This window comes from Excalfactoria chinensis, chromosome 1 (assembly GCF_039878825.1).
Source record: "Excalfactoria chinensis isolate bCotChi1 chromosome 1, bCotChi1.hap2, whole genome shotgun sequence".
NCBI classification, from domain to species: domain Eukaryota; kingdom Metazoa; phylum Chordata; class Aves; order Galliformes; family Phasianidae; genus Excalfactoria; species Excalfactoria chinensis.
This window is the reverse complement of record NC_092825.1, coordinates 163,541,837-163,557,332: the sequence shown is the minus strand read 5'-3', so window position 1 is coordinate 163,557,332 and position 15,496 is coordinate 163,541,837. Positions and strand designations below refer to the sequence as shown.

At 37.0% G+C, this 15,496-nt stretch overlaps 1 protein-coding gene across 5 annotated transcripts in view; it reads left to right on the top strand.

The window, feature by feature from the left end:
• FRY (FRY microtubule binding protein) overlaps positions 1 to 15,496 on the top strand; it is a 235,717-nt gene that overhangs the window by 148,826 nt on the left and 71,395 nt on the right. For all 5 annotated transcript variants that reach the window (XM_072361601.1, XM_072361602.1, XM_072361600.1 and 2 more), the window contains 11 exons: positions 367 to 474; positions 4,715 to 4,970; positions 6,082 to 6,264; positions 7,146 to 7,232; positions 8,392 to 8,651; positions 8,962 to 9,151; positions 9,896 to 10,020; positions 10,204 to 10,261; positions 12,626 to 12,717; positions 12,892 to 13,064; positions 14,944 to 15,104. In XM_072361601.1, coding sequence (XP_072217702.1) covers positions 367 to 474; positions 4,715 to 4,970; positions 6,082 to 6,264; positions 7,146 to 7,232; positions 8,392 to 8,651; positions 8,962 to 9,151; positions 9,896 to 10,020; positions 10,204 to 10,261; positions 12,626 to 12,717; positions 12,892 to 13,064; positions 14,944 to 15,104 — 1,693 coding nt within the window. The remainder of the gene's footprint in view (positions 1 to 366; positions 475 to 4,714; positions 4,971 to 6,081; positions 6,265 to 7,145; positions 7,233 to 8,391; positions 8,652 to 8,961; positions 9,152 to 9,895; positions 10,021 to 10,203; positions 10,262 to 12,625; positions 12,718 to 12,891; positions 13,065 to 14,943; positions 15,105 to 15,496) is intronic.

Below are 15,496 nucleotides of genomic sequence, written 5' to 3'. Positions count from 1 at the left end.
GGGTGGGGAACATCCCCAGCTTTTCCTCATTGCTTGTCATGCAAAAGCTGATCTTGATGGAAGAATCTTCCTCTGTTGTGACTCTTTCTTGACGTATATGCCAGAGAAAAGCAGTAAGTCAATGATAGTGTATTTTTCAAGTACTGTGGAAATACTTTATGTAAGCATTGTGAATGAAAAATGTCAAAATCAAGATTTGTTATTCAAGATCAGTTTCCTTGTTTCACTGTTAATGCTTTTCTTTCTGTCCTGATATTCTCATGAGGCTTCTGGTGCTCCATTGTTGTCCATCCCTTCTCTGCAAAACTGTAGGTAGATCCTTTAGCACCAGTATTGTGCAGCTAAAATTCTGTTTCAAATTTCCAGTGGTGAGAGAAAACCAAAAATTGATCTGTTCCGAACGTGTGTTGCTGCTATTCCTCGATTGCTTCCTGATGGAATGTCAAAACTTGAGTTGATCGACTTGCTGGCAAGGTAAGCTGTTCAATCATTAAACAACTGCTGAAGTGGAACAGAACAGAATACTGAGCCACAGAGTGTGTAGCGCTTGCTTAGACAAAGCCATATCCATATAAAAAGTAGTCTTCTGTTAACAGATAAGACACAGAAGTTCTAGCATTATATTATACCCATTGTGTTTACATTATAGACTCTTGAATTTTCTAAGAGAATAAATACATCATCTAGAGCTCTTTATCCTCAGTATCTAGGTTACAAGATACTGACTATTCATTACCTTTTTTTAACCATCACAGCATGCTGATTCACAGAAGAGGGAAATTTTTTTCTGTGCAGTGGAAAGACATGAAAATAAACATTTAGTTTTGGTTCATGATTCCCACTTATTTGGTAAAACAGAATATTCTGCATGTAATGTTTCCAAATACTTTTTAAATTAATTGATAATAATAATTTTTATAGAAATGATTTTGTTATAAGACAGAAAGTAAAGTTTTGATTTCTTATCCTCCCTGCTTGGATTTATTTAGGTATTGAATTTATATAGGTGTACTTCACTTCACTGAAGAAGGTAGTGTAGAACACGTTTATGGTTATTTTTCAGGACATCAAAACAGTGACATACTGCAAATAATTATAACAACAAGTGCTGGTCAGTAGAGAAAGCTCTGTGTGATACATTTCGGTTCTATTATACAAGTCAAAGGTTTCAGCATGTGCTTGTAAGTCTGGCGATAAATCAATCCACAGGGCCCTAGCAACATATTGCTATCATGTAGCTGTGGCAAAACAATATTTTCCACTTTGTTCTTGCTTTTGAAGTCTTTCACATATCTGAAGAATGGCAGATGCGGGAGTCGGAGGGTTATGTGCAAAAGCATTTTTCTGTACTCTGTGAACAGCCAACTCCCAGTGATGCACTAGAGCAATGAATCAATTAATTCTGCTAGTGGTAAGGAGTGCAGACAGCTAAACAAGCCAAAACTGCAGCCAGGGTGAAGGGTGATGTACTCCGTGGCAAGCTTGGTTTCCTTGTGTTTAAATCCAGTTATGTGTTGTTTCAAATCATTACAGTATCAAATTACGCAGATACATTAGATAATGACATGAATTCCAATTAAGGAAAATGAAATGGGACATGTTTGACTTTAATCCAATATTTTAACCAGCTTTCATCCTCACTAATGATCTTAACTAAGGTGGTTAAAAGCATATATACATTCTGCACAGAGGACTGTTAAGATCAGACTTCAAAAATAACATCTGTAGAACTAAGAAAGTATAGACATTGATGTGGATTTCTTCATAAGTCAGTGCTTCTCTCCTTACATCTCGTAACTGTCAAAATAACCACTGGCTTTCTGCTTGTTCAAACCTCAGACTTTATGCAGAAAAGATCGGTTGTGATTCTTTAGCTACAGTCATCATTGTAAGCATTTCTTGGGCGATTACCGTACTGGGACATCGTAAGCAGTAGGTCAGTTTGGTAATATTAGTCCTTGACTCTGAGAGGAAGTGAGATATCAAGAGGAGCTGAGAACAGCGTCACTAGGACACTCTTGGATGCAACTACATGTCCAGCCATTCTGTAATAACCTCTGGGAAGTTATTATCTCCTGTGTCTACTCACACAAAAGCATTTCAAAGCCATTGGTACTGTTTTAAATCAGATTCTCAAGTACAGCAAAGGAAACAGAATTTAGGTAAACATAAATGGATGCTCAATATGTTGGAAATTTTTTTTATCAGAAAACAGTCAACAGGCAATTCCTGGTCAAGGCAGTGTATGGCATGGCGTTGAAAGAACTGGGTGGCATCTCAGTATTGTGGATTAGGATCTTTGGGTTACAGTGGATCATAAACTGAGTACAAGAAAGTGATGTTACTGTGAAGAGGCAAATGTTACTCCCTGGCTTGAATAGGAATGTCTAAAAGGCCTTAAAAAGTTCCCCTCTAATTAGTGTCAAACATGCGTGGTTTGAAGAGCTGTGTCCAGGCTGATGCAGTGCAGTTAGGAAGAGACTGACCAGGGGAAAATAGAAAATGAATGATTTTAAAAATGTAAGAAAGGTTGAAAGAATTAGGTCTGTTTATGATAGTGTGGACTGAAAATGGCCTACAGAAGTACAGCTTCACCGAACAAGGAAATAAACTGTCTAAGGAAGTAATACCTGTCCTTATCTTAATGTAAGTCTGCAGACTACTCCAGGAATAGAGCTGCTTCTGCATTCTGTATACCCTCCCTTGGGTCTGGATTGACTACTTTTCCCAGCTATGGAAAAAGTAATTCCAGGAGATAAGTCATTGCTGTTCTCTTATCACATCATAAATCTTATTACAGTATTATTTCTTTTCTTAGTCCGAGGTGATTAGATTTTGAGACTAAATCAATACAAGAATAAAAGATTTTGAAAGATTTTAATTTTTTGACAGAAACTGAGAATCTGTTTTGCAGTGGTTTTGTACAGGGCTTTGTTGTTTGCATGGTAGGCAGTTAAATATTTTTTCTCACTAAAGATAAAATGATGTTAGGGTTAATGGGTTCTTTTGTTCGCTGTTTGGTTTTATCTTTTCATCCTCACAACAGATGTGTCTTCTGGCAGTTTCGAGAGGAATCTGTAACCCTACAGCAAGACTTTCTTCCAGGACAGCTGTATTAAAATTTAAGCAGTACAGCAGATGTCAAGTAAATGCTGTACGTCTTACCACTTTACTGCCCGTAGGAACCATTCATTGCAAATTCCAAAACTAGGTTTCAAGTTTATCGGACTCAAGTACCAACAAACATTTACTTCCTCCCTCAAGCTACCTGCCATATGGTAGAAGTACAGAAATGTATTCTCATGCTCAGTTGAATTTATTCTCATTACATAGTGGCCAGTGCCATTGCATGGTAACTTGGGTCTGTAGATGTACATCTTTTGTATCCCCTTTTCCATTATTTATGTCACTGTGGTAGTCATTTTCTGGATGGCTTAATCACTGTCTTAGGGGTCTTGATTTTTTTTTGGTGTATGGCAATCCAACGATGAGAAAGAAATGGTCCTTTCCTAGCACAGCAAATACCGTGATTCCAAATTCATATGAAAAGACACTGTTATTAAAGAATGATATTAAAGCATGGTAGTTATTTTTAGAGTCATATTCACAGGAGGTTAAATTGCTTTCCTTTTATGTAACTAAAATGTCCCTTATGCAGCTACAGTGGACTGTTCTGAGCTGCATCTCATCATACAGTTCTAACCAACTGGAATTTGACTCCCCTCCATTCAGCTGGTGTGTTCTTTTGTTTTTTGTTTTTTTTTCTCCCTTGATTTCTATCCTTTTCTTTCCAATGCATCCTTATTTTCAGCTGCTCTGTTAAATATAGATTAAATACTTCAAAAATGAGTGCTGACACACTCCAGAAAATTATGGTCTCTTGGGGGAGGAAGCAAAATATATCATAAAAGCACTGAACCAGGAATTGCAAGACAGAATGATCTGAATTTACATTGTTCTGCCAGGGTACAAACACAGATGTGGTTTGTTAAATTTTGTGTCAGTGTATATAGATTTTTTGTGTTGAAAAAAGAATGTCAACACAATGCAAATTTAGATGGAAATGAAATTTAGAAAATGGGATCTGAAATCTAAACTTTTGGAAGGACTTTCAGGGTATGAGACGAGTTTCTAAAAGTACAGAATGTCCTTAGCCTGTTTTTCCTAATTCCCTGTCTTATGTAAAGTAGTTTTTGATGGAAATGCTCGTTTTTCTTTCTTTCGAAGATTTCTTTCCATAACTGGGATTTTCTTTTTGGCTAAAGATGCATTTTAGGTGTTAGGCAATATAAGTGTTGCAATTCTTCTATTTCTACACTGAAAGTAAGCAAATAGATAGATTATAAAATCAAGTATTACTCTGTGAGCTTTTTGGTGCTGTAGTGAAGTAGAAATGGTTCAGAATTCTGTAAGTGAGTAAAGCAAAACTGTTGTCTGGAGAGAAGGCAGGGTTGCCAAATAGTATAATGCAAAGCCGTACCTTTTAGGAGAGAGGCAATTCCTTTGGATCTACGAGTGTGTTCACGTATTATTGTAGAAAGAATAACAGTGAAAACAGTTTAAGGGTGTTAATTGTGATCAGTAATAATAAAAACATGATAGCATCATTGGCACTGGGAATTTTCCGTCAGTGTTAATTTACTGAGAAACATGCTCATTACCACAATAAATGCTCCTTAGATCTTCATTACCTGAGATTTACTTCTGCTTACAGGCTGTCTATCCATATGGATGATGAACTTCGACACATTGCACAAAATTCTCTTCAGGGTCTACTTGTTGACTTTGTTGACTGGCGGGAGGATGTACTCTTCGGTTTTACTAATTTTCTGTTGCGTGAAGTGAATGATATGCATCATACCCTTCTTGATACTTCACTAAAGTTGCTGCTACAGTTGCTCACGCAATGGAAGCTTGTCATACATACTCCAGGAAAAGCTGCTGAACAGGCAAAAGCCAGATCTTCAGAGGTATGAAGAGTTTTGTGTCCAAGCATTTATATTAATTGAAGGCAGAAATTATGTTCCCTTGTGCATCTGTATTTTACATGTTTGTATTTACTCACCTGAGAAGAATTCACGCCACATAAGATTTTTTTAAGGTAATTAGTTCAGCAGTCTTTTGAGGACAGACATTTCCTTGTGTAATACAGCAGATGTTATTGTTGTTGAGTAACAGGAGAGAATGCATGTCAAACTGAAGCAAGCATGTCAGCAAAAGCACATCAAGTGAAATATGTCTACATAGTTGTTGCAGAAGAACATTTTCCCAGGACTGAAACTGATTGATAATGCTAGTGAGAATGCAGTGTTGGGAACAGTGAAGTGGATCTTCCTTTCCCATAGACATTTCATTTGGTTAATCCAAAAACATCAGCTAATATGATTGTTTCTTATAGCTTGCTATCTTCATATGCTACTGACATGCCTGGGAACTGAGCAACTTTGCTCCTGCTCCTTCTATCTCCATTGTCCCGTAGATATTTACATTTTCAGACTTCTCATCACCTTACCCAGTCACTTTGGAAGTTTCCTCTTTTGTGCAAGCATGATGCCTGCTTTATCTTGCAGAGAACCATTATTCACAAGTAATAGTAGCACAAAAATGTGAGAAAGAGAAAGCCTCTTGTACTTTTCAGTAAATACTACTTCACCTTATTGATGGGGTTCTCTTTGGTATAAGTTTCTAGAGGCCACGTACCCCTTCATGGGGCTGCCTGCTGCAGTATCATAGAACCTGGGGACCCTGATCTCTAAAGTAGGAAAACAGCAAAATTTTGGCAGTGTGATTTACCCCTTCATCTTTTACTAAAGGATAGAATAAAGCAGAGAGTTGAACTGCAGTTTACAAAGAGGGGTCCAGCCAAATGAATCAGTGCTCATGCAGAGGTTTTGTGGAATAGGGTATGTTAAAAAAACAAAACGTAGTGGTTTGAGGGAATACTTTCTGTATCCTACATAACATTTACGAGACCTCAGCATCTTGATTCTTTATGTGTTGTAGTTAAATAGAGTATTTATTGGATATCTAGTTTTCAAACAACATTGTTTCTTTTTTTTTTCCCCATGCATCAATCTACAGTTGATACCAAATGGATCCAGCCACAGGATACAGACTGAAAGAAGCCCCTATTCTAATGTACTACATGCAGTTGAAGGATTTGCACTGGTTCTGCTGTGTAGTTTCCAGGTTGCTACCCGTAAACTAGCTGTTTTAATTCTCAGAGAGATCCGTGCTTTATTCCTGGCACTTGGCCAGGCAGAGGTAAGGTTTTCCTTTTCTGGAACTTGGAGTTAGCGTTTTCCAAAGCTAAAGATCAAAAGTGGTATTACCATTACTTCTAGCAATTGCTACGATGCAGCAGATATGCACTTAGTTTATATCCTTATACGAGCTTTCCATTTCTTTGTTTGTTAACATGGCAAACCTTTCTGTAGTTTGCTGGGCATGTACACTATACAAGAATTTGTTCAATTTGAAACTTGTACAGCAAATTAATATTTTCTCTTGACATGATGTGAATGTACAACACACTCTTTTTTTTGGCTGAACAGATCGTTTTTGTATTGTCAGCTTTACATATTTGTATTGGAAATGAAGCTCATTCCTTTGGCATACCATTTTATAAAAAACACAGCATAAGACACATGTAAGATTATTCGCATACATTTTGCCTGAATAGTAAAGGCCTCTTAAGTCTTTTTTACGGATATAGAAGCATGGAGAATCATGTGTGTTGGTGGTCACAGCTCAGCAAGCATCTAAATGCCTAAGAACACAAATACATGTGTTCATAGCAAAGGAATGCTGTAATAAACAGTAAGCTAATTTTTCAGTCTTTTGATACCAACTGTCTGGAGTATTATGAGATTTTCTGATATGTGCTTTTAAAGCAGTGAGCTATAGAAACAAGTTATCTTAATTTAGAACTGCAGCATGGACTTAGCTCTGAGTTTAATGTGGAAAGGACAAAATGCATCCTTCCCTACTAAGGTCTTTTTGGGTAGTGTTTTTTGGGGGGATTTTTTTGCCATTTTAGATTCATGGCATAATTTGTAGGTGGTCTGCTTCATGTACCAGAAAAAATGGGAATGGAAAAAAATTGGTAAGGAAAGCAGCTGATTTATGCTCTCTGTGTTCTACAGGATGATGACAAGCCTATGATTGATGTAATGGATCAGTTAAGTTCTTCTATTCTTGAGAGTTTTATTCATGTGGCTGTCTCAGATTCAGTAAGTAGTACTTTACTGCTACTGCTAGTAGACGCTGACATAACATCGACATGATATACTAAGAATGCAATTGCTAGAAATTAAAGAAATCATGTAGATTTAAGGCTCTAGCCATCTGCCCAGGAGCTCCAAAACTCCATAATACTACAGGTATCACCTGTGTGCTGCTTCTTGAGTTACCACTGAGAAAGTCTTGTCTTTAACACTGTGTAATTCTTGGGGTGGCTGGAACTTAGTCATTGCCCTTATTGGTGTTGAAGTTCAGAAAGGGGTAAGTTGTAGCTCCGATGCATGCTCAGAAGTGCCTGTATATGCAAACCTAAACACAGTCTCTAGAGCATTTCACAGGTAGGATGAATCTGATTTTTCTTGTGGGCCCTTGTGGGCTTATTGTATCTAACATGCTTTTCTGTGGTGTGAAGGGATGAAATCAGGCCATTGTGCAGCTGAAAACAGAAAATGTGCTCCAGGGAGACTTCAGTGCAGCCTTCCAGTACTTGAAAGGAGCTTAGAAGTCAGAGAGGGTCAGATTTTTTACATGGTTTGATAGTGATAGGACAAGAAGGAATGGCTTCAAACTATAAGAGGGGAGATTTAAGATAGATATTAGAAAGAAATTTTTTACTCAGAGGGTGGTGAGGCACTGGAATAGGTTGCGTGGTGAGGTTGTAGATACTCCATCCCTAAAGGCATTTAAGGCCAGGTTGGATGGGGCCCTGGGCAGCCTGAACTAGTGGGTGGCAACCCTGCCTACATCAGGGGTTTGGACCTAGATGATCTTTAAGGTCCCTCCAACTTAAGCCATTCTGTAATTCTGATACTCACATATTCAAATACCCTTCTGAATTTCAAAGAGTATTTACTGATAGTACTGGTGTTTATCTGACTATCATTGCGTGAAGGAGTCTTAATCATGGCCTGAGGCCTTGCCTGGCTGTTCAGATGATGACAGGACAGAAGGACAGTCTATGCAAGTTACAGGCTGCAGCCTAATACAAGACTCCTGACCTAGAAGCACTTATGCTGACTAGAAGCATAAAAGCATTCATCTAAAAAATCCTACAGAAGTTGACCGTGGAGCTGGACAGTAAAGAGAAATGCTGAGGGGAACATGGCAGGAAATAAATTAATTTGGCTGATTTTTTTTTTCTCTTCACAGACAACAATCCCTTTAACACACAGCGTGGATTTGCAATGGCTGGTGGAATGGAATGCAGTCTTAGTAAATAGCCATTATGATGTGAAAAGTCCTTCCCATGTCTGGATATTTGCACAGTCTGTTAAAGACCCGTGGGTTCTTTGCCTCTTCAGTTTTCTTAGGCAGGAGAATTTACCAAAACATTGTCCTACAGCTCTCAGCTATGCTTGGCCCTATGCTTTCACTAGGCTACAGCTCATAATGCCTCTTGTGGATCCAAAGTAAGTGGCATGTAGCTTTCACTTTTATAGGTTTGTGTGATTTTAATACAAGCTGTGTTAGTCTCATATTTCAAGATTAGTGTCTAAGACCTGCACCCTTGCTAACCAAGCATTCCGTTTTGAGTTACAGAATTGCAGCTTGTAATGTGGAAAGCTCTAGTTTACTACCTTCATTGATTTTTGCACATATGATGTTCTGATGTTGTGACAGCTGCACAACATGTTCTATTCCCTTTTAATATATGTCAAGATACTGTGTACTTAAGACTAGGAAATGATTTTAATAATTTAATTCATTTTTAAATTCTAGTATTCCTGTCAATGCAAAGAAAACAAGTACAGCAAGCAGTGGAGACAACTATGTCACTTTATGGCGAAACTATCTTATTCTCTGTTTTGGAGTAGCAAAGCCCAGTATTATGAGCCCTGGACACTTGCGTGCTTCAACACCAGAGATCATGGCTACCACTCCTGATGGAACAGTGAACTATGATAATAAGGTAATGAACCTTGCTTCAAGCAAATTATTTGGTATCTGCATGTAAAATAATGATGGTGAGAGTACATCCTCATGAAAGACATTTCACTTTGGAGAGTATTTTGATCTAAGCAAACTGGTTAAGGCACATAATTATTAGAACTTGGTTTAGTGTGAGGTGACAAAATAATTGTCAGAAGCTTTGGCATTTTCAAAACAATATATATATATGTATTTTTTTTAATGAATTCTGGGTGATGTATATTCAAAACATGTGTTTAAGGCATTTTGTATGACATGAGTTAAAGCTAAATTTAGCTTGTTGTTCCCTTTCTTTACTTGTAAAGGACTCCAGTAAATCTAGAGCATTATAAAGAGATTAAGGAAAGTTCCTGAGTATGGATTGAATGCCTGGTGTACATGAAGGAATACTGAAATATTGTTTCGAGTAGTAGCTCCTGGGGGAAGCAGTAGCACTATAAATGCAGTTATGGGAATATTTTAATGAAATAACAAATTCAATAAATTACTATAATCTGAATGAAGGTAAAAGGATTTCTCAAATCTATTTGCTAGGCCTTATTGTGGTGACTGTGGTGTAGTAGACATTCAGTTAGGCTTATGTATTAATATCCATAATGGTAATATCGTTTCAACATATTTTTAACTACATATTGATTCTTAGACAGTGTTATCTTCTTTAACATATTTACTCAGTATTCACATCCTGGCTATGAAGTGTTAATCATTTCTTAATATATTTTAGGCTATTGGAACTCCATCCGTTGGCGTCTTACTAAAGCAGCTAGTGCCTTTGATGAGACTTGAAAGCATAGAAATAACAGAATCACTTGTATTAGGATTTGGAAGAACAAATTCCCTTGTTTTCAGGTACTTCTCCATTTCTTATATTCTCAGTTTTTTACTTCTGATTCAAATGGGTTACTTAAGTTGTAATTTTTGATGTTATGTTTTATATTGCAATTTAGACATTAGTTTATAGGTAATCAGTAAAATGGTGCTTGTCAGAGGATACTGGATTGTATTTACCTTTTTTTTTTTCCCTTAATTTAGGGAACTAGTAGAAGAACTTCACCCACTGATGAAAGAAGCCCTAGAAAGAAGACCAGAGGTCAGTTGAAGCAATTAAATATAGCAGTTTGTTTAAACTGCAGAGTGAATTTAAAAATAGTAAATTTCTTGTCCTTGAAAAAATAAAGATCCTCAGATAAGCTTTGTGTGCAGGAAACAGTAGCTGTATATGGGAACACAGCTTAAATAATTGCATTAAGGCTTGGTTTAATTTAAATTTGATCAGTGGTACAGAATGTACAGGCACAAGCCCCAGAAGGCACCAAGCCACCGTACACAGTCTTCTCATCTTCCCCAGCTGCTTTTACTCTGCAGTGCTTCCCCTCGTTTGCTATCTCAAAGTCATGCTACAAAAGCACTGTAACTCATGTTACAGCAGGGCATTTGTAGAAAACTAGCAGTGAACAAGAGAGGTATTGCATAAGTCCTGCTAGGCAGCATGGGCATAGCCAGACTTCTTGGGGTCTTCTGGTGCAGTGTGAATATGAGGCATCTGTACCACTTGACTTTGGGACAGTGAAAAGTTCTTGTCTCTGTTTAGCAGTGTAGATACAGCATTCATGTCCATGCAGTTCTGCTGAATACAGAAAGCAGTGTATTGATACTGTTCTCTGCCCAGGCTAGTTTACCCGGTTCTCCAGCAGTTTCAGACTGTATTCACTCCACTGTTTTCCACAGCAGCAGCATTAAATTACCCTCGTGGTGACTTGACATGTTATCCCTGTCTGCCAAGTCATGGTGTTTAGCACAGAAGCCATGCAGAGAATAGTGAACAGAAAGAACATAAATCATGAATAGGCAGAGGATCTCAGCTTTTCCCAATATGGTAATAAACAACAACAAAAAAGACACTCTGCAGGGACTTCATTCATGTTAAGTTTTGTGTGGACTGTTCTTAATAACTCTCTGTCTGGCAAACATTAACTGCCATTTCCACTTTGCATGGAAATTTCAATAAGAGAGAGATATATGAGAAGAGACCACAGTGTGAATTCCCATCTTTCTCCTGATACAAATCAGGCCACCTTCCAGTAAGCACCACCACTGGTAAACCCAAGGGTGTCTGAATGGGTCAGGTAGCAATAGAGAACATGGCAGGCCTCCATGTGAGTAGGCAGCTATCCAACACATCAGAAATAACTTTTTTGAACAGACGTGCCACAGAAAGAGAATTATCAGTACAGGCAATAATTTTAGGGGTAAACCAATATGTGCTGTACACAAGATCCCCCATGTGGGCACTGCAGCTGAGCTTGCCAAGGGGCAGTGTTACAGCACTGGCTCTGATGCAGGTGCAGGAGACAACCATACATGTTCAATACTGCATTAGAAAAAAAAAGGCATTTTTCTCTCCACGTATCCTTTCCAGAACCCTTAAAGCATAAAAGGCAGGAATCAGGCCTTTAAGTAGGACAAGTCAAATGGCATAATGATTTGAATAAAACCTTTGGCTGAACTGCTGTTGACTGCCAGTCAGTCCTGAGTCAGAATAAGCAGGGAAAGTGTCACTTTCTTTTCCCAAGCACCTGCCACTGGCCATCAGCAAGGCCAGAATATGAGGTGAGATAAGCCTTTGATCTGATTCAGTATTGCTATTCATACATTGTGAAGAGGAAAATTAGAGCTTTGTCTGAGCTTTTTATGTCCGAGCAGCAAATTTCTTTGAGGGAAAAAACAGCTTTGAGGTTTTTTCTTAGTGAGGATGAAAGATAGAGGGAAACGAGTCATTTTAGCCCTTCAGCAAGGAAGAATCCTCGAGTACTTCCAAAGCAAAATATGACACAGAAAAGGCAGCTTTCTAGAAGATAATGAGATACAGTGAGCCAGTGAACAACAGTACTGTTCTGCTGGAAGAGTATCTTAACTGTGTGCAACCATTGCAGCCAACATAGCCAAGATCAGTGTACAGGAGTGTTGTCTGCAAGGAGCTAACTTGAATATGAGTGATAAATTAACTGCAGCATCACCAAGTTCAAGAATGGTTAACAAAATATTAGAATTCTGAAGTTGGAGTAGCTGATCTTTCACTTTACAGTGAGTCAAGTGTACAATGTAGATGGTGTAAGGCTAATGCGAATGTGTGTACTATATGATGATAGCACAGGAACCTTGAATAATTCCTTTTTTTATCCAGTATTTCATGATCTCATTTCCGTGTGTTCAATGGGGACTAAGGTAGCTATTAACAGTTTCTTCAATAATAGTTGTAAAGACAAAGATGTGTTTATAATTAATTCTGTATTGACTTGTCAATGTCACTATGAAATATCCAAAAGCACTCAAGTTCCATCTTTAAGAAAACACTTGAATCAGAATTTTTAGATCTACTCTTTGCAGACAGTTTCTAGTTTTTCACGTGTACGTTTATGCATATCAAAATGACTGTTTTCCTTTAAACTTCAAGAACAAGAAACGTCGGGAACGCCGAGATCTACTAAGACTGCAATTACTGCGAATTTTTGAACTACTTGCTGATGCTGGTGTTATAAGTGATAGGTAGGACTATCATTTATCTTAAATACTGCTCTTTAAGTGAATTAATTTTCACTGTTTACAACACTTGAGTTTATGTCAATATATTACTTGAAAAAGGATTTTTGTGTTTCTTTAAGATGCTAAAGTATATCTACACTGTTATTGTATTTAATGTACAACTTTTCTTTGTGCTAGCACAAATGGAGCCTTAGAAAGAGATACATTGGCCCTTGGAGCCTTGTTCTTAGAGTATGTTGATCTGACTCGCATGCTTCTGGAAGCTGAAAATGATAAAGAAGTTGAAATCCTAAAGGATATGAGAGCACATTTCAGTGCAATGATTGCCAACTTGATTCAGTGTGTTCCAGGTATGGTGCTGAATTGCCTTTATATATTACATTGCATCTAATGTATCTATTGCAAAAGTCATTTGTTTTTTCTGTTTGCTGCTGGTTGTTAATTGTCATATTGCAAATGTGAAGGGAAGTGTAGAGCAGAAGTTCAAATGTCTGTGATGAGTCAGATCGAAAAACAGTAAAGCATGTCAAAGCTTGTAATAGTCATACATAAGAACCTTCTCTTTAAAAGCCCAGCTAAGAAATTATCTGTGACCTTCTGGGTCTCTTTAATGTAAGGCCTTACATGCCACCCCCTGACTTTATTACCACTCTTTATAAACTCAGACAGGCCTTTAAAAATACAGGTAGGAGCAGAAAATGTATGCTGTTACTTGTAGAGGAAATCCTGCCCAAGGTGTGTTTACCTTGATATCTGACTGTAGTTGTGTATCAAAGATTTCTGATGGGTTTTATACCTTTCATGAATGGAAAAATCAGAAATATAATGTAATTCAGTTAGCAAAAATATTCAGGAAAGAACATACTTTAGAAACCTCCATGTAATTACTGAAAGATAATGTTTGGGGCTTACTCAATATATATATATGCCTACAATCTCCAGTTTATATATGACAAGACATAACAGCATTTGTCACAATGAATGCAAAGGAATTTAAAAGAGTGTAGCAAGAGATTTAATAATAAACAAGTGCTTTAATGTAAGTTTCAAGCTGCAAATGTCAAAATCGTATGGTTGCATTCAGATAAAACACACAAAAAATGTACAGTAGCTGAACAAGATAAGAAAAAAAATGGCATTCCTGCTCTTCTCATTTAAGTAAAAAGATTCCCCTTTGATCTTGAGTTTTTAGCTGCTGCTAACAAATGAAATACTGAATTTCTTTCCTTTATTCCTTTTTGAATTATGCTCATTGTAAATGCAGGATTTCTTTAGCAGTTGCCAATATTAGTAACAATGAGTAATTGTAAAGGTGTCCTTTACATTTACTCTCTCGTTTTGCACATGACAAAACAAAGGACTGCATGGTTTATGAATTTTACATGATTAAACTGCATGTTTTGTGAGCATGCAATAATAACTGATGCATTTCAATAATATGGTATGCAATTCTATGAAGAGATACATTTTCCTTTAATGTGACATCTTTAAAATATGTCAATGACTACTGAAGCAATAACATGTAACTGTTAGCGAACAAATGTTTATAGTGTCATCGTCTATCATCTTTAGTTATTGTTCATATTGATTTGTGTTAGTATTGTCTAGTTAGGCACTGTCTAGCTTCCAGCATGGTTTATAGGTGAAAAACAGTTGCCAAGTAGAATTTCCTATTCTCTTCATTACACATTCTTACACTTTGTACATAGTGTTTTGCTTAGGGGGACTAAGGCTGTTCTCTAAAACATGTTCTTATCATGTTTTAAACCCTTTGTGGTTAAGAATTCATCAGTGTTTTTCTTTTGCTCAAGTAATTCAGCTCTTCAGGAAGTATACCACGCTTTTGTCAGAAATAAACTGGTATCAGGTTTCTTTCATTTCATGTCCCTGTCTATTACTGTATTAGATGAGTTTACATTCTCAGGATTGGAAGAAAACAAGTAAATAGCTGCCACTAAAGGGATGAAAGAGGCCATGAAAAGAATGATTCTGAAATTAGTTTCTTCTGTGGTGTTTCTAAAGCCAGACGGACATGTTAGCGTAAATATAAATAAATTAGGATGTATCTAATTCACTGATAGATTTGAAAAAGGAACTTACATACTTTAAGTAGAGTGTATACTGAACATTAGAGAAAGTTCTCAGTAGAAATTCATGTTATCATCTCTGCTGCATTAATGTTCATTTAAAATTAACAAATCATAACTATTTCTATTTCTATTCACTTAGTTCACCACAGGAGATTTCTTTTCCCCCAGCAGAGCTTGAGACATCACCTTTTCATCTTATTCAGCCAGTGGGCAGGACCTTTCAGTATTATGTTCACACCCCTGGACCGTTACAGTGATAGAAATCATCAGATTACAAGATACCAATATTGTGCATTAAAGGTATTAAAGTTCCACTGTCAAAATCCATAATCGAAACTTTTCAATCAAAATACAAGTACTTATGGGATTTAATTCCTTCTATTTAACAGTATTTTGAATTGTCATACTTGATGCTTGCTTTTGTGTTGGTATATGTATATGCAGCGGAATCATTGAATTTAACAGTATTGCACTGTTTTCTTTGTGGACACTTTTCAGGGCTAATTACTTTGAAAACGAGGATACATTTTAAAATTTTATTTAACTTAACAGTTCATTAACATATCAGATTCACTGGGAGGATTCAACTCTGAAATTAAATATGCTATCAGTTGAGTATCACGTATGCCTGTCTAAAATGTCTATAGCAATCTTATCAACATGAACTGTGTAACTATTTTCGCCACACAATT